Source organism: Panthera uncia (genome assembly GCF_023721935.1).
Source record: "Panthera uncia isolate 11264 chromosome A3 unlocalized genomic scaffold, Puncia_PCG_1.0 HiC_scaffold_11, whole genome shotgun sequence".
Classification (NCBI taxonomy): domain Eukaryota; kingdom Metazoa; phylum Chordata; class Mammalia; order Carnivora; family Felidae; genus Panthera; species Panthera uncia.
In genome coordinates this window covers 36,806,376-36,830,393 of record NW_026057578.1, presented here as the reverse complement: position 1 = coordinate 36,830,393, position 24,018 = coordinate 36,806,376, and the positions used below count along the sequence as shown (strand labels likewise).

At 39.0% G+C, this 24,018-nt stretch overlaps 1 protein-coding gene across 1 annotated transcript in view; it reads right to left on the bottom strand.

Moving 5' to 3' along the window:
* The window catches only part of BTBD3 (BTB domain containing 3), a 35,951-nt gene extending 28,949 nt beyond the window's left edge, over positions 1-7,002 (bottom strand). Inside the window, exon 1 of the mRNA XM_049651142.1 lies at positions 6,740-7,002. Coding sequence (XP_049507099.1) covers positions 6,740-6,992 — 253 coding nt within the window. The 5' untranslated portion in view covers positions 6,993-7,002. The remainder of the gene's footprint in view (positions 1-6,739) is intronic.
* Positions 7,003-24,018: the final 17,016 nt, after the last annotated feature.

The window sequence follows — 24,018 nt, the reverse complement described above, 5'->3', positions numbered from 1 at the left end:
AAAATCAGATGACATATGTCAAAAGAGAGGGGATGACCAATTGTACCAATGCAGGCAATAGGTAAAGATGAGAACTGACTGCTGGATTTAGCAACTTGGAATAGTTTCTTTAGAAAAAGTCCTAGTGACTCTATCCTCCCTCACCCCAGAGGACAATTACAGATTGAATATGATGTTATAGTTCAATTTGCTCATGAATTGAATTTGTTTTTCTAAAGAATTATCCAAAGGAGGGGAGCCTGGGGGGCTCAGTCAGTTGAGCCTCCGACTTCAGCTCAGGTCATGATCTCATGGTTTGTGGGTTTGAGTCCCGCATGGGGCTCTGTGCTGACAGCTCAGAGCCTGGAGCCTGCTTCGGATTCTGTGTCTCCCTCTCTCTCTGACCCTCGCCCGCTCACGCTCTGTCTCTTTCCCACAAAATAAATAAACGACAACAAAAAAATTATCCAAAAAAAAGGATTTACTGCAATTTAATATTTGGGACTCAAATCACTTGATCCATTAAGAAATACCAGTGATACGGGCACCTGGGTGGCTCAGCAGGTTAAGAGTCCACCTCTTCATTTCGCCTAAGGCCAAGATCTCATGGCTTGTGAATTCAAGCCCACATCTGGCTCTGTACTGACAGTGCAGAGCCTGCTTGGGATTCTCTCTCTGCCCCTCCCTGCTCACACTCTCTCTCAAAAATAAACATTAAAAACAAAAAGAACTACCAGTGATAATCTTTAACTACTAACAGTAATTTGTTAATATATAATTCCTATCCCTTCACAAAACAAGACAAAAGAAAGCAACCTCTAGGCAAATTGGAAATAGGATATATATTTCATTTCTACTGATGAGGAATTATGATAAACCAAAAACCAGTATTTTACTACTGTTTTTCCTATTAAAGAACACAGGTTTGCACATTACCACCATTACTATTGATAACGAATGCTCCAGAAGCATTTTATAATGTTCCAGAATGTTAACATTAGTCAGCATGCCATAAAACCAAAATATAAGGTATAATTATTAGAAAGAAGTAGACTCAAGTATCATTATCGGTAACTGATTATATAACGAGGAAACCCAAGAGAATAAACTGCTCTTAGATGAAAAGCTCTTAGAATAGCCAGCTATAAATAAATACACAAAAATCAACAACTATCTTATACTAACAATAACCAATTTGAAGAATCCATCACAATGGCAACAGAAAGATAAATACTGAAGAAAAACATTAACAAGAAATATCAGGACTTCAGTGAAAAACAAACAAAGAAAAACCCTGTTAGGACAGCTAGAAGGTCTGAATAACAACTTTTCAGGTCCCTTAATAGAGACACTGACTACTGTACATGTAGATGAGAGTCCTCACCAAAAATCAAAAATGCACCTAACTGTAGTGGAAAACTGCAACAAAATCACAAATGTGGATAGCAGAAAGACAAGTAGCAACTTACCTGACCTAGAAGAGTGACATAGGGTGGCAAGCTAAAATTAGGTTAATAAAGTTTGTTTAGGAAGCTCTACATCCCTGGATGCCCTTCCAACCCAACTTGCTGCAAAGGTCTGGCTGACAGTCCCAGAACCCATCAAGAATGGAGATGGATTCCTGACAAAGTAGATGAAACAGTTAAGTCTTTGGGTTGTAAACCCACAGGAACCTTCCCCAAAGTGACCTCTATACAAAGAGGATTCTGAAACCTCTGACAGATCCCTCCGGGAACACTAGCAGCTAGATCCTTTCCTCAGCTCAGGATGCTGGAAGACAATCCTCTGACCAGACCAAGTGGAAAAACCCTACAGTAGGCCCCAGTGAACAACTGAGAAGAAACAGTAAACAGTCAAAAGGCTGCCACTGGGGAGGAAGACTCAGGGGATTGGGGCTGGTGGGGAGAGGGGCAAGGGACCATTTATTTTACAGTAAGCCTTTTGGATTTAAATTATGTGCCTGTATTAGCTTAAAGACAGCAAGATGACAATCTTTATCTGAAAGGACAGATGAATGTGCTTCTGATTTTTTTTTTAATTTTTTTTTAATGTTTATTTATTTTTGAGACAGGGAGAGACAGAGCATGAACAGGGGAGGGTCAGAGAGAGGGAGACACAGAATATGAAGCAGGCTCCAGGCTCTGAGTTGTCAGCACAGAGCCCGACGCGGGGCTAGAACTCACGGACCGCAAGATCATGACCTGAGCCGAAGTCGGCCGCCCAACCGACTGAGCCACCCAAGCGCCCCGTACTTCTGATTTTTAAAAGAATATTGTGACTTGCTCTACCAGGTATTTTCATGTATGCTAAATCCACAGTACAAAATATTTGGCATTAAGTTTAGAGATCAGTGCATAGATGAGTAAGACCTAAAAGAGAAGCAGACACAAGATTAAGTCAAGATCTTAAAGGAAAGACCATAACCAATGAGGAAAGGATGGACTTTTAAGAATTGGTGTTGGGGGGTGCCTGGGTGGCTCAGTCAGTTAAGCATCCAACTTTGGCTCAGATCATGATCTTGCAGTTAGTAGTTACTAAGTTCAAGCCCAGCTTGGGGCTCTGTGCTGACAGCTCAGAGCCTGGAGCCTGCTTTGGAATCTGTCTCCCTTGCTCTCTGCCCCTCCCCCACTCATGCTCTGCCTCTCTGGTCTCTCAAAAATAAATTTTAAAAAAAACCTTAAAAAAATAAAAAAAAATGGTGTTGGTAGAACTAACTGGTAAGGAGGAGGTGGTATAAGACAATTCATATACATACATCAATACAGAATTAAACCTAAAAATCTAATATATTTCCAAAATTTCAGTTACATTTACCTCACTTCTGGGTTTTTCAAACATAAATGTGTAAAAGAAAAATCATAAAAGACAAGACAAAGCTTGACTACATTAAAGTAAAACTATTTTGCTGTTTGGAAAACACCATTAAGTAAATTAAGAGACAAACAATGAGCTGTGGGGGGAAAAAAATCACTGCAAATATGATAAAGGCAGAATACTATATAAAACAGGTATTCAAAATTATTTTTTTAAATCAACAACTAAGAGTGAAGAGGGCAAAGTACCTGAACAGACAGCTTTGAAAAGGTAAACAAGAAGCAAATCACCAAGTTCACTACTTACCAAAGAATATAAGTTAAAATAAGATCACATTTTTATAGAAAATTAGGAAAGATTAAGCACTGGAATGCTGACACAGTGGGAGACCATTAGGTGCATAAGGGAATCAATGTGTCTTAGCATAAGCAGTTTGGCACTGTGCCTCAAGAGTCATAAAAGAGTTCACCTCTGCCTCAGGAATTCTGCTATAAATCCAGTCCAAGCAAGTCAGAGACCCCAAGACTTTCAGGCATAGGCATTTTATCCCAGCTCTGCCTCCAAGTCTGTTCTTACTTTCTGAGCCTACTTCCTTTGCCAGACAGACTCTGTTGAAGGCCTTCCTCTATGATTCATTCCATCTCTCCAAATCTCTATGCTGTAGGCATTATTAGGTAGAATTGGGTAATTAATAAAGTTCACTCCAACCCAAAGTGATCAAGGTCAGATTTGCAACCAGTATTTCATACCAAATTTTCAACCACTAAAATGGAAATATGTCAAACAACAGAAAACTCATTAAATAAACTTTGGCATATCCATCATTAGAAAATCTTACGTTCAGGGGCACCTGGGTGGCTTGGTTGATTGAGCATTCGACTTTGGATCAGGTCATCATGTCGTGGTTCCTGAGTTTGAGCCCCGCACAGGGCTCACTGCTATCAGGGCAGAGCTTCCAATACTCTGACCCCCTCTCTCTCTGCCCCTCCCCCACTGGTGTCCTCTCTCTCCAAAATAAGTAAACAAAAAAATATTTTTAAAACTTATGTTCAAAGATTTAAAGGCACAGGAAAGGTTAAGCGAAAAGGTCATATTTTAAACTACAGATGAAACTGAAATGCCTTTTTTTTTTTTAAATATGCAGACAAAGAAAAAGGGACAAATGGAAACATACCATCACATGAACAGTTTTATTTCTGGATGATGTGATTTTGAGTTTTATTTTCTTTGTTTTTTTTTTTTTTTTAATTCCCTAAATGTCTACAGCAAGAATAATTTATTTTAAAATGTTTAAAAGCCATAGAAACAATAGATCCTCTCAAATGGGAGTTGCTTAGAAGCCCTCAATTTTGAAGCATGTGATGCAAAAAGGAAAGATTAGGTGACAAGTTACTATCTTAGCAGAGCATTACTGTTGAACTACAAGGTCCATCAAATGAGAGGGATTTCCATCATTATTTTCTCAGAGTAAAATGGGAAAAATCAGCCTTTCAGAATCTGCTTGATAGTCCAGTTAACAGTTTAATTACCACATAGAACAGGGGATAGTTGCAAGAGAAAACCTCTTCAACTCTCAACGCATGCTCAGAATCACTGGCCTACTAAAAGCATTTTGGAATTGATGGGATTGAATTCTGATATTTACACAGTAAAGTTTGAAAGGTTTCAAAAAGCAAAAAGCCTAAGATATGTAAATGATATTATTTCCATACTTTTTTGTTCAGAACTGTTTTAACAGTTCCTTGAAAGGCAAACTGGAATTCGATGGCTATAGGATACCTGTTTTGAGCATAAAATTATCTGTTTGGATGTGTTTTCTGTGTTGGGGAAAACAGTGGGCAAATTTGTAAACAAACTGTGTCTTTCCTTTGTTAAAGTATAACACTACAATTGGTTTAATTTATGTAAAGAATCTAGGCAAAGCACTTTCTAGGAACCAAACTGTTTAAAGGCTGATAATGACTTTTTTTTTTTTTTGCCACAAATTACCAGAGATTTTTTGCATGACTGTAGGATTATATTTCACTTTTAAAATTTCTTAAATGTAAGATGTCTTAGGACTTTGGAGAAATGATGTATGCAATTCTTAGGTCTGTGTGCCCCAAAGGAAAAAACTGTTTCAGAAAACATCGTTTCCACCTCATTTTGGGACTTTCTTAAACAAGTTCTCAGCGCAAAAACAGGGAAAAATGAATATTCCTCATAGCTGCTAGCAGTATTAATGCCAAGCAACAGCATTAATAGTTATGTAATTACTTAGAAAGAAAAACTGGAACTGTATGAGCTCACCCTTACCTGCGCTGAGGCCAAGAACTGAAAGAGTGATTCAAATTCTTCAGAAAAGGAAGAGTCCTATTCTGAAACCCAAAGGTAGGAGGACCCGCCCACTTCCCCTGGAGGACTCGTTGCTATAGGAACCCGCAGTAACCCTTCAGAGCCAGAACAGTCCGGGGGAGGGGGATCCTCCCAGGGATTGGGGGATGGTTAAAAAAAAAAAGGGAACGGAGAAAGGGTAAAGATGGGGGGGGGGTTGAGAGGTTAAAAGACAATGAAACCCCTTGGGTATGACAGGGTCTGAGAAGGAGGGCTGAGGAGCCCCAAAGGAAACTCAAAACATCAGTTAGAACAATGTCCTGGACGCTACAGTCACATTATAGTTAAGTTTAAGTTTGAACCATTAGAGACACTTCCCTCCCTCCCCGGTGGCAAACAAACCACCCTTTGTCGATTCCTGTGTTTGGAAAATGAAGCTAGACTTTTATCTCCTCCATTACAAACTGAATGCTACTTCGTAAAATTGAAATCTTGACTTTCTTATATTAAACCACCGGTTCCCAAACTATGCTTGCACATTGGAATCACCTAGGGACCTTTAAAATATACGTTGTTTTAATTGGTCTTGGGTGTGCTACTTGAGCATAGTTTTAAAACTCTCCAGTGGTTCTCTTCTTCAGCCAATTTTGGGAACTACTGTACTCCGTGATTTGGTGAGGTAGGTGGTAAAGAGTATTTTTAAAAGAGGGGAAAAAAAGAAAAAGAAAGCACAATTATCTCCCTTTGTCTTTTTAAGGCTAATAATAGAATTATTGGCTTTCCCCAAGCACACACAAGGACAATAGGTTTCTTGATAAATAGGAATCCCCAGAATGCTCTAACAATACTTTCTTTGAGATAAAAAGACTAGGCAGCATAATCTGTTTCTTCCCAAGACAGCAAACACCGTTCTTACCGAAACACCAAACTTACACACCTATTTTAAGAGCGAATCGGCCATAAATGACGCTCACAACTTGGGAGTACGAGCTCCAGCACCAGAAGAAAACCAGACCCCCAGTAGCCCACCATCATTCGCTGGGGTTCTGCGGCGACCAGGGCTGGGCAAGGACGGGGTGTGGGTCCCTGAAGCCCCCAATCCGGGCCCCGCTGGCAGCGCCTCAATAAAGTTTCTCAGGGAAGTTTGTTCGCGTTTCCAAGCAGGCGCCTCCCCGGGCCAGGGGCGCGGCCCCCGCCACCTGCTCGGCGCCAAAGCTCTCCGGCCGCGCCCCCTCCCTGGACCTCCGCCACCTCCGCGGGTCGCGCACACTGCGGGCGCCCGTGTGACCGGCTGGTGCCCGGGTGGGCTCGCTTCGCCCCCCCAACCCCCGCGTCCCTCGGCTGCAGCTGGCCCAGCCCCTCGGGCCACGGCGCCAGGACCTCTTCTCGGGCCCGGCACCATCCCGCCTGGAACCCCTCGGGAAGGCTTGCCGCGCGGCCAGCGTTTCCCGAGCGAAGGCGGGGTATCCGGGCACCCCGCATCCCGGAGCCCGACGCCGACCGGAGGACCCGTCCCAGCCCAGCCGCGCACGGCCCCTTCGGCCCGGGGCCGGGAGCGCGCCCCTGGCCAGGCGGTCCGGTGGTGCGCACGCGCGGAGGCGCCCGCCCGCTCACCCGCGGCGCCCTCACTCACCGTCCGCGCTCTTCGTCACCTCTGGCGTCGCCGCCGCCTGCGGTGCTTGCTGCTCGCCGCTCGCCACCCCGGCCCGGTGCCCACTCCTCAGGCCCCGGCCCGGGCACTCGGGGATCCAGCGCCCGGCGGGCTTGGCGGGCACCCGCACGCAGGGCACGCTCCGCGGGGCCGCGCGCGCGCGCCCGGGAGCCGGGAGGGGGTGGGGCCAAGCTGGCCACGCGCCTGGAGGCAGCCCTGGATAAATAAGGGGCATGCGCACTGCCTGTCCCTTCCTGGGGTCCTGTTTCTGGGAGACTGGTGACCCTGGACCAGTGAAAGGGAGAAGAGGCGAAGAAGGCCAGGAGACCTCCTCACTGTGAGGCGCATTCGCCCTTGTCCCACAGACTGCAGGTGTTTTTCTCGGGTGCCTTCATCAAATGTGTTAAACATTTATTGAGCACCTACTTTGGCAGACCCTTTGTGCAGGACTAGGGCGGTCTCCATTAATGGGGGAACCATTGACTTGAGATTGCTTTTCCTGCAGTGATTGCATCCTTCCCTTTGAACAGATAAGGCAAGTGCACTACACTCTTCGGCAGTTTGGGGAAGCAGAGTTGCTGCTGGATCGGGGTGATGACAAAACTTCACTGAGAAGCCTGAAAGAATAAGAGCTGGAGTCAGAAGTTCACCTGGAGAGAAAGGTGAATGAATACAAAGGAATAAGTGGAAAAAAATTTTATATGTGTGTATACATGTGTATACATGTATATGTATACACATATATATACGTGTATATGTATATATACACACACACACACACATACACACCGTGCACACCCTGTTGGGGGTTAAAACCTGAATGTATCATTCATAGAGCCGAAACGATGGGTGGAAGAGTAGTTGAAGCTCCTCTGGAAATCATTTTTAACGCTTAACCTCAAAATTTTGCTTTTTTTCGTGAGTACTTGAAAAATGTTAAAAATGGGGGGAGAGGGGAGGCGGTGGTCTGATTAACTTAAATATATAAAGACTGGAGACCTACAATGTAGTATATATTCTGGTACGAAGTGGTAGTGTCCTAAATTCTAGTGTTGGCACCAGGAATGGAAAGCACGGAAAAGTTTTCAGAGATTGTGAAGAACAAGATTCCCTAGCTTTTGTCACTGCCTTTTCGGGGATATGGAGCTGTTTATAATGACAGACACCTACTTCATTCAATTAGATCATCATCTTTGGTAGGTATTTATTAGTGGATAAATTAGACCTCTAAGATATACAGCCACAGTTACTAAATGTTTCTTTTAACATGAGTTGAGCCCTGGAAAAACTTAGTTCTACTCAGTTGAAAAACATGTGTGTGTGTGTGTGTGTGTGTGTGTGTGTGTGTGTGTGTGTATACACATACACGTATGCATATATGTATATATATGTATACATATGTGTATACATACATATTGTGTATATATATGTATACATATGTGTATACATACATATTTTATATACATATATGTATGTGTATATATACATATATGTGTATATATATGTGGGTGTATATATATATATATATATATATATATATATATATATAGGCTTTGGAAAACAAAAACCCCTTTTTCTAAAGCCCAAATGTTTCATAACAAACTGCTGATACTGTGCAAATTACTAGTGTCTCTGAGTCTTACTGTGCTCATCTGTAAAATGGAATTATGATGGATATGGAATTAAATGGAATAATGGAACACATTAATTTTAATGTGTTACTTGGGCTCTGCCACAGTACTCAGATAGTCGGTCAAGTATATTCTAGATGTTTCTGTGAACAGGTATTTTTTCAAGGTAAGATTAACATTTAAATCAGTGGACTTCAAGTGAGGTAGATTGCTCTCCATGATGTGGGTAGGGCTGATACAATCAGTTGAAGGACCTAATAGAAAAAGACAGACATCCCCTGAATAAGAAGGAATTCTGCCAGCAGAGTGCCTGTGGATGTGAGCTGCAATCTTTCCCTTGGGTGTCCAGTCTGCCAGCCCACCCTCCAGATTTTGGACTTGCCAACCTCCACAATCATGTGAGTATAAGTCTCTCTCTCTCTCTCTCTTTTGATAGGTAGGTAGGCAGGTAGATAGGTAGACAGCCATGTTGGTTCTGTTTTTCTGCAGAAACCTGACTAATATCCCTTGCAAGTCTCTGAAGATCACGTAAGTTAATTACCATCTGAATCTGAAAAAAAGAGATTATAATCTTTAATTTGTGAGGTTATGAAAAATTAAATGAAAATAGGTAAAGCATGCAGCATATATTAGGGTCTGAATTACTTATAAATGAATAGCAGAGGCAAAACCAAAAGAGGAGAAAAGGTAGATATTGGCACTGTGATACCATTTCCTCAGTTCACTGAGTAATAATTTTAAATTTAATAAACGGACTTTAGAGATGACAGAAAATTTTGGTCTTCCTAACTCTGACCTGCTAAAAAAGTGATACATATGAATATTTTAATTATTTGCAAGTAAATGCCAAATGAGCTATTAAGATAGACTTTAGTTATACTTTTAAAACACTGGACATGCAAAGCAGAGATATGAATTCACATCTGAATATTTTATTCCAATTTAAGTGTCAGTTCAATTCACTCTACTTTTTGGAAGGAGAAATCTAAGAAAAGTTTACTTTTGAAATAATTCCCAGTCCCAGAGTAGTGCATGATACAGTATTGAGTGTATTATTGAATTCCTTTTGGGGCAGGCCCATAGCTATTGCGAGCTTGCAAAAATGGATAAAATATTCCATTTAATCTACAAATATTGCCACTTATTATGTACTAGGCAACATCTCTGCCCTCAGGGAATTTATCAAACAGCCCAGAAAAAAATGAATAATCATAACTAAAAGGCAGAATGTGGCAAATTCTTTAGGAGGAACATAAATGAATGGGTCAATCTTACCTTGTTCAAGAGATTGATGCTGGGGGCTCTCTCTCCTAAACCTGCCTCCGTTGTGGCCCCCAGCTTTGTGCTGTTCCCTGTGGCGCAAGCCAGAGGGGCACAGCAGCAAGCATCTTTTAAAATTGTTTTGAGCAAAGTTGATAAATATCAAATAAAATAACATTCCACATTCCACTTACTCACTTGCTTCTGAGCTGTCAGAGGTGGTAGGGTTGAAGAGACATTATCACTCATTCAGGTTGTGAGAGCTCCTGTTCTCTTTGTTTTCTCTGTATTGTTGTGGCTGTTATTTTGTTTAAAGGAGAATTTAACTTTAAGTGAGAATTTAACTTTGGAGTTAAAAAAAAAAAACATAAATTTTTCCTGGCCTAATGGAGATTTATGAGGAAAAACAAAAACGAAAACAACCTAAAATGAAAATAACAAAAGGTGGGGTTTGGGTTCATAAAAAGATAAGGAATGATTGAGTTGGAAACTATTACACAGGTTGACAAAGATGACCCTACTGTTTGTCCGATAACAGTCCTGTCATAATGTGACCTCCTTTTTCCTTTTGGCTATAAATGAAATATTCCACCATGGGTGAGAGTAAACTAACTCCAGGATTTACAAAATGTAATGATTCTGGGGAAACTACCTAGCATTTTAGTAATCATTAAATACTGAGGATGGAGTGCCTGGGTGGCTCAGTGGGTTAAGAGTCAGGTCTTGATCTCATGGTTCGTGGGTTCGAGCCTCACGTCGGGCTCTGTGCTGACAGCTAGAGCCTGGAGCCTGTTTCAGATTCTGTGTCTCCCTCCCTCTCTGCCTCTCCCCTGCTCATGCTGTGCCTCTCAAAAATGAATAAATGTTAAAAAAGAAAAATTTAAATACTCAGGATATTTTATTTTGAGAGTTTGTGAATATATTCATTTCAGGAGCTTTGCCACGGTGAATGCGAAATAAATTAATCTGGGATTAAAGAAAACCCTATACTAGAAAAGGAAAGAGTTTTAATAAAATCGAAAGGAATGGCCTCCAGCCATGGATGTTAATTATCATCTGATGAATAATAATGATGATAATAGGAGATGTGAAATAAGTTAAAATACATCCTGGGCCAGATTTTTTTTTTTTTTAATTACAAACCCTGGAATGTTGCCTTATAAATTTAACCAGTGTGCTAGCATTAAATGGTTTAAAATTAGACTTAAAACACAATGAGCTCTGTGCTATTCATATGTAGCACTCACCATGCGATTTTTTAGTAACGCTATTCAAATGAATTCAATTTTGATCAGTATCACAAGTAGAATGTCGATCACCCAGTAGAGAGAATGGCAGTATAAATGTTTCTTCCTATAAGCATATTTGATCATGAGAAATCAGAATTTAATAATGTGGCACAATATTGGTTATTCTTTACAGGCTTTAACTCCCTCTTTAATATTTTATGCCACTGATAAAATGTGATCAATTGACACTTTTCAATATGCTGACTTTTGCACATTTTAATTATACGTTTATTTTTGAATATTAAATAAACTTTATATCAGCATGCCCTTTAAAATATTAAATTGAGGGGCACCTTGGTGGCTTAGTTGGTTAAGCATCTGAGTTTGGCTTAGGTCATGATCTCGTGGTTTGTGGATTCAAGCCCCACATAGGGCTGTGTGCTGACGGGTCAGAGCCTACAGCCTGCTTCAGATTCTATGTCTCCCTCTCTCTCTGTATCTCCCCTGCTCACACTGTCTCTCTTTCTCTCTCTCTGAAAAATAAATAAAACATAAAAAAATTTAATATAAAATTGAGTATAATCATAAAAATTAAATGCATATAAATGATTTTGCATAAGCAATTATAAAAACACTGTAATAAATGCAATATTGGGTTAAAGAGGATTTTTTTCTTTAAAAATGAAACTCCTACAGAACATTATATCCAGTTTTGTGAAATGTAAACCTATTCTTCATTAGGGAAGGTTTTGTAAAGTCATATGAATATTAAAATAATTATTTCCATACCTTATAGTCTAGTTTAGTGGGACAGTCTAGGTCAGTGCTATCTAACAGAAAAAAAAAGCCACAAATGCAAATACATATGTAATACTAAGTTTCCTGGTAGTCGCATTTTAAAAAGTAAAACCAAACAGGTGAAATTAACTTTAATAGTATATTTTACTTAATCCACATGTTCAAAATATTATCATTTCAGCATGTAATAACTATAAAAATTGTTTATGACATATTTTACATTTGTTTTAATACTATGTCTTCAAAATCTGGTGTGTATTTTCCACTTTCAGCTCACCTCTATTTAAACTAGTCAAATTTCAAATAATTAGTAGCCACATGTGACTAGTGGCTATCATATTGGACAGCGTGGATCTAGGACTAAGGTCACTGGTTCTCAAACGTGGCTCCACATGGGAATCACCTGAGAAGCCTGAAAAAACTTTTGATGTCTGGGTCACAGTCCCATGATCCTAGTGTATTTGCTCTGGGGTGTCACTTCGGCATTGGGATTTAAAAAAAAAAAAAACTCTTCAGGTGATTCTAATACACAGCAAAGTTTGAGATTTACTAGTCTTGTTTATTTTTTTTTTAAGTATTACCAAAACAATATTATGAAAGCAATGGCAATTGTACTTTACTTGAAATCAATAGCATTTAAAAATCATGCTGAAACATACTAACGGTGTAACATATATAATAGCATAGATGACATATTTACATTACTACTATTTCTAAATATAATTAATAATTGCTAGTAAAATTCCAAAGCTTTGATTAATTTGGCCAGGAGTTCAAATCTAACATGAAGATTCCAGGTGAGGATTTAATCTCAGTACTGAGTGAGATTTGTTGAATAGTGGCATTTCTGTATGTCTTCTCTGAATTTTTTACTTTGTGTTTGTTTAGCAAATGTCCTAATAGAGAAATCACCTCTGACAATGGGGTCATAAAAACTTTCTGTAATGGCTACATTTGTTTCATATGTTTAACTCTTGTGTCCAGTATCCTATTGTTAGTATAAGAGCTAACCCACACCCATGACAAATATTTCTCCTCTTGTTTTCTATTCTAGCAGTCTTTGTCCATCTGTACTTAATATATTGGTACAATTAGTATTTCTCAGTGACAAACCATCCTAAGACTTAGTGGCTTTAAAACAACAACCTTTAGGGGCGCCTGGGTGGCTCAGTCAGTTAAATATCCAACTTCGGCTCAGGTCATGCATGATCTTGCAGTCTTTGGGTTTGAGCCCCGGGTCAGGCTCTCTGCTGAGAGCTCAGAGCCTGGAGTCTACTTTGGATTCTGTGTATCCCTCTATCTCTCTGCCCCTCCCCTGCTTGTGCCGTTGTCTCTCTCTCTCTCTCTCTCTCTCTCTCTCTCTCTCTCTCTCTCAAAAATAAACGTTAAATTTTTTTAAACAGCAAAAAAAAAAAAAAATAAAATAACAACCTTTATTACTTCCATTAAGTCTGTGGGTCCACTGTGCCATTCTGTGTCTGGGCCAGGCTTGGCTAACTTCTCTGAGCTCTCAAGCATCCACATTTAGCTAGTGGGGTACCTAGAGGCTGGTCGATCTAGGATGGTCTCAGCTAGAACAGTTCAGCTCTGCTCTTTGTGGTCTCTTATCCTCTAGCAGGCTAGTACAGGTTTGTTCTGAGAGCAGTGGTGGCCCTGCAGAGATGGTGTAAAACTACACAAGCATATTTTCAAGCCTCTGTATCAAGTTGACACTGTTTCACTGGCCAAAACAAGCCACAGGGGCAAACCCAGAGTCAGTGCAGGAGGGTACTACCAAAGGGCACAGGCATTAGTACAGTCAGTCTGCCATGTCTGGTGTTTGATTTGATTCGTTCTATCATATTTATTCTGTTCATTGCCAGTTGTTCTTACTCTGCAATGTTTTTTTGTTTTTTTTTAAACTATCTTAGCTGCAGTGTTGAATATTTCTACTTGTTATAAATGAAATCTTTCTCTCAAAGTTTACTTAGTATCTGCCTTTAGGAACTTTCCTTTGTGGTTTAGTCATTTTTATGCTTTTAAAGCCTCTTTTTAAATTTGATTGTGTAGATAAATAATGAAAATAAGTATGATCTTTGATCAAGTAGACAATCAATAAATAGATACAATGTGTTTAAAAGACTTCATGCATTATCTTGAGATCAAAAAAAGTTTTAAATGCTTTATATTTTGCCAAAGTTCTAAACCTGATTTCAGAACAATTAAATAAGTGAAAAAATGTTCATATGAATAAAATATTGATGCTCACTTCCTGCTTGTCCATTGTCGACTTAACACTTGTATTTCAGCATGCATTTTTCACTGCATTTCTTTACAATAGATGGTTTAATTCATCATGTAAAACCATTCTGATTGAATTTTGAGGAAAATATACTAAAGGGTTATATATGGAGAGCTTCGTAAACCCAGACATTAAATAAAAGACATCATATTTTGTCAGTTGGGGATGTGACTAAGCTATGTTTTAAGAAATAAAACAAGTACATTTCTGTCTCTGGGGTTACTTATTTGGTGGAGGTTCAGAGTCCGATAGAAACCTTTTTTTTATTTTTCCCTATAAACAAGCATTATAAATTGTTTGTTACTAGATTATAACCTTGTAAGAGTAAATTACAGTTGATAGAGCTTTGAATTACCATGCAACATTTTGTGCCTACATGAGTAAATGACAAAAAATAGACTAAGAAAACACCACATACTTATGTTGTGCTGTTTGCCCTTTTAAAAAGGATGATTACTATGTAACTCCTCATAAAGCTGGAGAATATATTCTTTCTTGGACCAGGGGAAGCCTTATGGATTCTAATTTTCCCAAGGTTAGCTTTGTGGGTTTGGAATATTCTGAAACCTAATGTGACAGCATTAAACTGTATCTTACCAGACTCTCTTACACTGATTTTCCTTAGAATCAAACTTCCAAACAGGATTTGGTACAAGTAGTTTACTTGGAGGTGATCCAGGGAAGCACTGGTTGTGAAGTAGGAAAGGAAAACAATGAAGGGGAGGCAGCCAAGGTACAGGCTGGAGTTCAGTCACACAGGGAAAACTCGGAGCCAGCATGGAACACGTACCTCAGAGATATTCCAGTCAAGGGACCAGGGAGCTAGGATCATTATCTACTAACCCCCGTTCATCAAGGGATGAGAGAGCTGGAATCATTATTTACCCATCTAGTCTATCAGAGACTGAGGGCTGCTCCCAAGGAAACCCTTCCCTGCACTTTGATTTAGCCCTTGCTCATAAGCTGAAGGTGGTTTTGTGGCCAGAAAAAAAGGCAAAGAATGTCAAGTGCTACCAGTTGTAAGGCATCTTGCACCAGTGAATGTAAAGAAATACGAGCATGGCAGCACCAGTATGCACCAGGTACAGGGGGACACAAAGTGGCATCATGCCTTCCCAGGCAGACCTGAATATCCTCTCCATCCTCTTCAACGATTACCTCTTTTTCCATGTTTTCTGTTTTCTTGTCCTCTCTGATCCTCTCAGAATTCAATACCTTCAATAATGGTATGCTCTAAAGAAATGCATACCACACAGTGACCCACTGTGCCCGCAGGACAATAGGGTTTGTCAACCCCACAGGCTATTTTCACATCCTTGGTGCACCTTACATCCAAACTGTATCTAGAAAGTTTGGAAGAACTTGTATAAAGGCATAGACATCTTGGAGAAGACCCAAAGACTGAAGCATTAGCAGCTATTCCATCTGAAGCTCAGTTCTCAACTGGAGTTAATCTTACCCCCCCACCCACTTCCCTCCTTGGAAATGTTTGGCAGTGGCTGGAGACATTTTTGCTTGTCACCACTTTGGGGGAGGGTACTGTTGGCCTCAGGTGGTTGGAGGTCAGCCACGCTGCTAAATAACCCCTTCCACCCAACAAGGAATTAGCTATCCTAAGAGTTCTGTTGTGATGCTGTTCAGACACTTGATCTAGAGAAACATCAGTGGGAAAGGAAGACGCTATAGGTCATGCTTTCCAATTTCCTTTCCTAATCTTTACTCCCCATTTTTACTCTGACAAAGTTTCCATTGATTTGTAAAGGTGTTGCTAAGCATGTTGGGAGGCACAGAAAGGAAGCTCATTATGCTTCCTGAAATTTTGCTAAATTGAATAAGGGAGTAGCAATCTGACCTTTTAAAATGTTTCCAGATGCTAAGCCACAGATTGAAATGCTAAACCCAGAGAACCAACTACTACTGATTAGTAGTGCTGTGGCAAAAAGGGCAGTTTTCTTTTGACAAACCAAGTCATGAAGGACGGAAAGATACTGACACTCAGTGATTAATTTCTGGGAATGTGTTGAACGAATCAAATTATGTATCATTTGATGCCATTAAATTTGAGTTCCTGCATTATACGTGGACCTTTTGCTTTTCAAACATTCTCAGTGTGTGAAATTGAATGTGCCATTTACAAGCTATCATGTAATTTTCTGTTTTCTGAAACAAAAGCAACAATCTGGGTACATTAAAGACCATTATATAATTGACAAACCTGCTTTTTAAAACTTGACCCAAAACACTTAAAATTACTATCATTTGTCAAAGGGAGTTATTCTTTAACAGTGCAAAATCATTTAAAAATTAGAATTAAAACCTCCCTTTGCTTTGTTCCAACAAGAATACCTTCCATGTGTATACATTTTCACAGTTTACAAAGTTACTTTTCATGCCCACTAACTCACTTGATGTTCAAATCAACCCTATGAACAGGTAGCATTTTCCCTATTTTTAAAATGAGGAAGGTAAAACTCAGAGATCATAATTTATTGATTCAGTTATGAAGACAGAATATCCACTATTTGTATTATATATATATATATATATATATATATATCACTTTATATTACTTTGACTTGATGTTTAATATCAAGATTTAAATGTTTTATCAAAGTAAAACATACACGTAAGAAAGCATGCAAATTATTAGTATTCAACTCAATGAATTTTCCCAATTTTAAAACATCCAGGTAACCAGCACTCAGACCCTCCCTCTTCCCAAAAGTTTACTTCATGCACCTTGTGAACACTACTAACCATTTCACCCAGGATAACACTATCCTTTATTCTGACAGCATTCATTTATTTTTGCCTGTTTTGAATTTTATGTAAGTGAAATCATGGTATGTATCTTTTGTGTCTTCTTTTGCTCAATGTTAAGTTTGTGAGCTCCATCCAGATTATTCAGTGTGGTTGTTAAGTTGTTCTTTCTCATCATTGTATAGTATCCTGTGTGTGACTGTTTCAAAGTTTATTCATCCATATGATCATTGATGGGCATTTTGGTCCTTTCTAGTTTTTTTTTCCTATTACAAACAGTGGTGCTCTGAATTTACTTATACATGTCTTTTGATGGCCACAGGTACATATTGCTGTTGGACTTAAACCTACATGTAGGATTGTTGGGTCAGAGGATATGCATATACTCTGCTCTGGTACACATCTCCGAACAGTGGTTGTATACATCTACAATCCCACCAGCATCATGTGAGTTGTCATTTCTCATCCTCACCAAAGCTTCACGCTGTCTTTTCCATCTTACTCATTCTTTTAGGTATGGTATTATGTCATCGAGATACTAGATTTCAATTTTAATTTTATTTCTTTTAAAGTTTTATTTATTTTGAGGGGGCAAGGAGAGGGAGGACGAGCTGGGGAGGGGCAGAGAGAAAGAGGGACAGAGGATCAGAAGCGGGCTCTGTGCTGACAGCAGAGGGTCGAATGCGAGACTCCATCTCTCAAATTGTAGGATCATGACCTGAGCCGAAGTCGGATGCTTAACCAAATGAGCCACCCAGGTGCCCCTCAATTTTAATTTTAATAGTTGGAACCTGAGCCTCTTGGTATCACTAACCTGTAGGTTAAACACTGATTTTTTTTTTAATTTTTTTTTTGAAGGTTTTTTATTTATTTTTGAGACAGAGAGAGACAGAGCATGAACGGGGGAGGGGCAGACAGAGAGGGAGACACAGAATCGGAAGCAGGCTCCAGGCTCTGAGCCATCAGTCCAGAGCCCGATGCAGGGCTCGAACTCACGGACCGCGAGATCGTGACCTGAGCTGAAGTTGGACGCTTAACCGACTGAGCCACCCAGGCGCCCCTAAACACTGATTTTAACACTGAAATTTGCTTTGTTTTCCCGTGTCCCCAACTACATAAATGCAGGGCCTAAGCACACTTCACAACAACCCAATTATTTCCAACTGTCCATTTAGCCCAGAGGGACTTTCTTCTGGATTTTGTCTCTGACCACTCATTAGTGTTTGGTGCCCACAAGGTGTGTGGCAAGTGGTTTAACCAGTACCATGGATACCAAGCCCTTTAGGTAAGTGCTGTGTCTCCACCGAGAGAGATTTTGCCCAGCATGTCAGATGCCAGAAAGTTCAGTGCGGCTGAAGAGCATGTGCTACGTTCCATTCTGTTTTCCCTGTATGGGAGTACTATTCCACGTTCCACTAGAAAAGTCTTTGTTATCTGGTCTTCACAGCGTTGTCTCTGCCTCAGCTTCTATCCCCTTACCTTGATCCAGGTGGCCAGTCCCCATCCCAATCCCACATTCCAGCTCATGTCTCATGGCTTTCCTCTCTTTCTCTTCGGGGTCATTATACTTGATTGCTAGAGAGAGCTTGGAAAAAACATCCCCCCATTGACCTTTCTACACATCTCTTCATCTTTCCCATTTCTGACCCAGGAACTCACAAACAATTTCAATCTAACATAATCCCCTGCCTCCCATGAATGGGTGCCCTCATGACCAGTCACAACTGGTCTCCACATCACAGTTTAGCTTGGTCTTGGATAATGTGCTATAAAAATATTTTTTTTCATAAGAAAGACACTTTGGAAGTCAGAAAATCATGAGCCATTCATGATAAAAAGAAGTATCTCTACACTCTCCCTGAGAAGTCACAGAACTACTCAGGGTGGATAGTCACTTAATCTTTCTAAGCCTCAGTTCCCTTCTCAATAAATTAGAGATGATTATAACCCAGAACCCTCCTCTCAAATACTTGTAATGATTTAAAATGTGATAAATAGCTTGCAAACACCTAAGTGCTTCACAAACTGTTCAGTGATGTATACATATAAGAAAACATAATTATTGTGGACATTATTCTCTTTATTATGTTTACATGTTGGCCCTAATCATTGGCATATGTTGGCCCTTAGCAGAATTCTGACTTGGCTTTCAATGCTTCTGGCCCTGATGAATGGAGTGGCCTTCTTTTTTTTTTTAATGTTTATTATTTATTTTTGAGAGACAGAGTGCGAGCAGGGGAGGGTGAGAGAGAGAGAAAGACACACAGAATCCGAAGCAGGCTCCAGGCTCTGAACTGTCAGCATGGAGCCCGATGTGCAGCTCAAACTCATGAACCATAAGATCATGACCTGAGCCAAAATCAGAAGTTTAATTGACTGAGCCACCCAGGTGCCCCTGGCCTTGTTTTTTATTAAGCCTCCCAGGGGTTTCCATTACAATAGCCTATCCATTTTTAGGAAGTACCCAATGAATGAATGAATGAAGTTTTCAAGGAAATGACTAGTCAACCTTGTCCTTTCTTGCATTCAATCAAAATGAATTGAGTGTCTTCTCTGTGTACACCTCCCATGACTAGTCAGTAACAAGTACCAGGATGCAAATAAGAATAGAGACAGCTGCCTCCTTGGAGGAATTCACAGTTTAGGGGTAAGAAACCCTTCCAAATAAGTTTTATTACCATGTGGGGAATACTGTATTGGGGGTTATGTGCCCAATGAGGTGAAGTCTTTTTAGAGAAGTGAGAGCCAGTTTCAGAGAAGGCCCTTGGATCTGAGAGGAATGAGTGGGAGTTGCCCAGGCCCACAGGCAAAAGGTACACATTCCAAGCCAAGGAAACAGTTTATGTAAAGAAAGAGTCTGAAAGAGATGGCATGTTTGGACACAGTCCAGTAATACTGGAATTTATAATAGGATCATAGGTGTAGTGGGAAATGAAGGTGGGCAGGTATTAGAGCATTCCTGCAGGGCCTTTTATATTATCCCAAATATTTTAATTTTGTAGGGAGAGTATGGCACTGAAGAGTTTAAAGGGGAGCGATATATTCAGAATTTAGTATTAGAAAGACCACAGTGGCAGGGAGGACAATAAGGATGATATTGCAAGAGTCCAGGTGAGAGATGACCGGCCCCTGATCCTGGTCTGTAGAGGAAGGAATGAAGAGAAGGATGGAAATGACAGAAAATAACTAATGCTAATGGGATATTGTGATTGACTTGATGAGTGAAAGGGATATACCCACCTACAGTAGGAGCATGAAAAGTGTTCAGTCAGGCACTGTGTGAGTAAGTCAACAGATTGGCATTTACTGAGCCCTTACTTTGGGCAGATGAAGGAGCTAGTCACTGTGGTGTATCTATAAAGATGAGGAAGATATAGACCTCTGGCAATTAGTGACCAAATAGCTGTATTAAGTCACAGAATAGTAATAATTTAAAAAAAAAGACTTCTATCAAGGAAAGGTCAATGTGCTATGATACCCTCAAGATAAGGATGAATGACCCTGATTAGTCAGCTTTTATTTTAGGGAGCTGGCAATTATCATTCTAGGCTTGGATTGTTCATGTCTCTATTCTTTGCCATAATAGATTCTATTCCTTTAATGGGAAACCAGCTAAATGTCTTTCATTCTCTCTTTCTAATGTTTGAAAATGAATAAGACTCAAAAAAGTTCTTTTAGGATCTTTACAGAAGTGGCTGAGCCAACACAGTGCCCATCTTTGCTAGGTGACGGTTGTTTTGAAGGACATGTAAGTAAGTAAATTCACTTGCTTATCTAAAACATATATTTTGAGAATTTTGTTGTTAGCCAAATCTGTCCTGAAGCAAATCATTTACAGTTAGAGTAGAAGAATATAACCCTTCTCAGAGGACATTGAAATGTGCCCACAAAATAACAGAGACTGACTTCAGACAGATTATACACTTTTCTTAGAGAAAAGTGGCTTGGAATTAGTGGGGATGATAAATGAAAGCACTAGATTTCTTAGCTACAAAGAAGATCACACTGGCACCAAGTCTGATAAGTGCTTCCATTAGGACCGTGGAAAATTCAGTGGAAATCTATGTAACCCCTAAATGGTGCATTAACTCACACAGTGTTTCAGCATTAGGTTATCTATTTGGACAGGTAGTCCAAAAGAACTTAACAGAACAATATTAAGGAAAAAAATAATTTCCTGGAATAAAATGTCTGAAGAGAGTGATAAAATTATTTGCTGTCCCTTTCAAGTATAATGGATATGCTAATCATATCCATAATAAGTTTTCATTTCTTTTCCTCTAGTAATATAAATTTATAAGGAAGTTCAAGATTGATTTACTTTCTTGAGCAAAGGTAGGCAGGCAATATAAATGAATAAAGAAGGTGAGCTAGAGACTATTAAATTTGCCCCTTTGTAAAGGAACCTGCTACTTTTTCAGCCCTTTTCTATAGTTGCTATGTGGGAATGAGAGGTCTCAAGTTATCAGGCCTTCTGAGGATTCAGAAAAAAATTGGAAGTATGAACACTTCTATATTAAAGTTTTGTCGATTATTAAGAAACTACTATGCTAGCCAAGCTTCATAGATAGCAAGGACATCATTTCACAACAGAATAAACTATGAACTTATTGCTTAACTTTGCAGTTATTATTATATTAAAGTTTATAATTTAACGTTCTGATATTGAAATAAGTTTGAGGGGTGCCAGGCTGGCTTAGTTGGTGAAGCATGAAACTTGATCTCCGGGTTGTGAGTTCCAGCCCCATGTTGGGTGTGCAGATTACTTAAAAATAAAATCTTAAAGAAAGAAAGAAAGAAAGAAAGAAAGAAAGAAAGAAAGAAAGAAGGAAAGAAAGAAAAATTTTATTTCTTGCTTAGTTTTAACTTAATGCTGATTTTTTTCTCATGCCTGTTCATTTTGAGTGTTATGTTTATATTTTTTATATAAAACCAATCCCTTAACCAATATTTGTTAATTCCTGATATAAAACCAATCCCTTAACCAATATTTGAAAATTCATTTTCTGGGGATTCCAATGTTAGAAGCATCTCTAGCATGCAAAGATGTCCACACAAAGACCATTATGAATATCTAAACATCTGTGGCCAGAAAACCAATGAAAAGAGCAATAAAACAGACTCTAAAGCATGTACTCTATCTGTGCAACCTCTGTTTTCTAGTCTTTGAAGATGGAGGTAACATTGTTATACAATGGTTAAAGTCTTTGGAGAACTCCAAAAAAGGCTCTTTGAATATGGCTATCTCTAAATTATCTGACCTAAGAAACGTATACTTCCTAACGTAAAATAGAAATTTGCCATGATTTCTTATTTTGCTACAATACAAATTGAATTCAATAAAAAAAAAAAAAAATGCAACAGAGCATTTTACTTATTGGATTAGGAAAGGTTAGGAAGATTGAAAATACCCATCTTTGATGTGAATTCGGAGTATGGGTTCTCTGTCCTGAAAGAGGAAGTATAAATTTGTGTAACTTGCAGAAACTCAGTTCAATAATGTTATCCAATTAAAAAATACGGACACCTACCCTTGCTTAGGTTTAGCAATTCTACCTTGAAGAAGTACAGTATAGACTGTTCATAATCATTAAGGCAAAAGCTATAGTTTAAATGTTCTTTATAGGAGAATTATTGTACAAATGTTGCAACAGCCAGTCAGCGGAATATTTCGCACTCACTAAATGCAAAATGGTATATATTTCTGTTTGTTGACATAAAAATAGTATATGTGAAGCAAAAAAATAGGACTCAAAACATTTCCATTATGGTGCTACTTTTGCAAAAGTACATGTACTGATATGAAATAGAGAAGGAAAGAGAGAAAGAGGGAATTAATAAATGAGAAAAAGACAGGCACCCCTTGTATTGCATGGTGGTGTGGAACGGTACTACTGTGCAAGCTGTTACTGTTATATGTGTCTATAAAAATGAAAAAAATAGTAAGATTAATATGTATTTAATACACTAATATGAATTGTTAGAAACATTTGAGTTAAGTTGTTTTATTTTTTAATAAAAAATTATCAAGAGTGGTTTCAGTAGTGCTTGCCTTCTTCCTGTCATATAACTTACAGAGCAAACATCTTGTCTATGCCGTGGTGAATTGTCATACTCCTTTTTAAGGGGTCATCTTCCAGCACTTTCTCGTTTGCACTGATGAGGTCATGAAATATCTCTGAGAGGTTCTTTAATGGAGAGATTTCTGTTGACATCCCTTCCCCTGGAACATCATCATCCTTTCCACAGAACTACTTTCCTCATTCATGTCTTCGTTTGCCTTCACAGAATTCCTCTCCAATGGCAACAGTGTTAGTATCCTGAATATCAGCAATATTTACATTCTGTTCAAATTTCACCTTTAACATTAACACTAAAGGGGTTTGTTTTTTTTGTTTTTTTTTTTTTTTGGTGAACTTTCATTTTGTTGGACAATTTCCCCTTTTAGTTATTCATTTTTCTAAAATGTGACATGGGTTGAGTCCTGGGAACCAAGGAGGCAACACATCTACAAGTTTTGCTGTCTGTGTATGAATAGAATAACAATGTGCAATGACCAATCACTGACAGACTTTGAAAAGAATCATGCTATTGGTCACCAATGGTGATGTAAATCTGTTATTTGTGACCAAAGAGCTAGAACCAAAGTTTGCTCTTTATACAGTTACTCACAGCTGATATGACATAGAGACTGAAATTTGAAGCATTTTGTTGGGGCATTGAGTTATAACTGATCCATGGTAACAGAGTTTTACCTGTCAGCCCATGCAAACCAAGGGCTGCATTGAAAAAGCTTGGAAGGACATGCAACAAAAAGCTAAGAATGAGTGGTGATCCCCAGGTCTTACATTTGCAGATGATTTTATTTTACTTGAAAAAAAAATGTGCTTAGGTGTATTCTAAGTTTTCCTGCAATTAATCATTATTTGTAAAATACAAAAATAAACATTATTGAAAAAAATTAATACTTTTTACTCCTATAAAATCTCGTTAGGTTTTGATGCAAATCAAAATTAATTTGGTTCAGATAACTTGAGGATAATTCAGTTAATAAAAAGTTTAAAAATTACTCTTTTAAGTTTCTTCCCTCTGAAACTGGTTTTAGTTTGACTGAATACATTTGGTTGAATTAATTTGAGGTGAAAATATTACAATATTTAGTGTTTCTTTCTAAGAGTAGTGATTGATATGTCTCTCCATTTATCCTTGTCTGCTTTTATACCAGTTAGTCACATTTTATAGTGTTTTTCATAAAAGTCCTTCATATATTCTGTCCAGATGTATTTTTCCTATTAACTATGA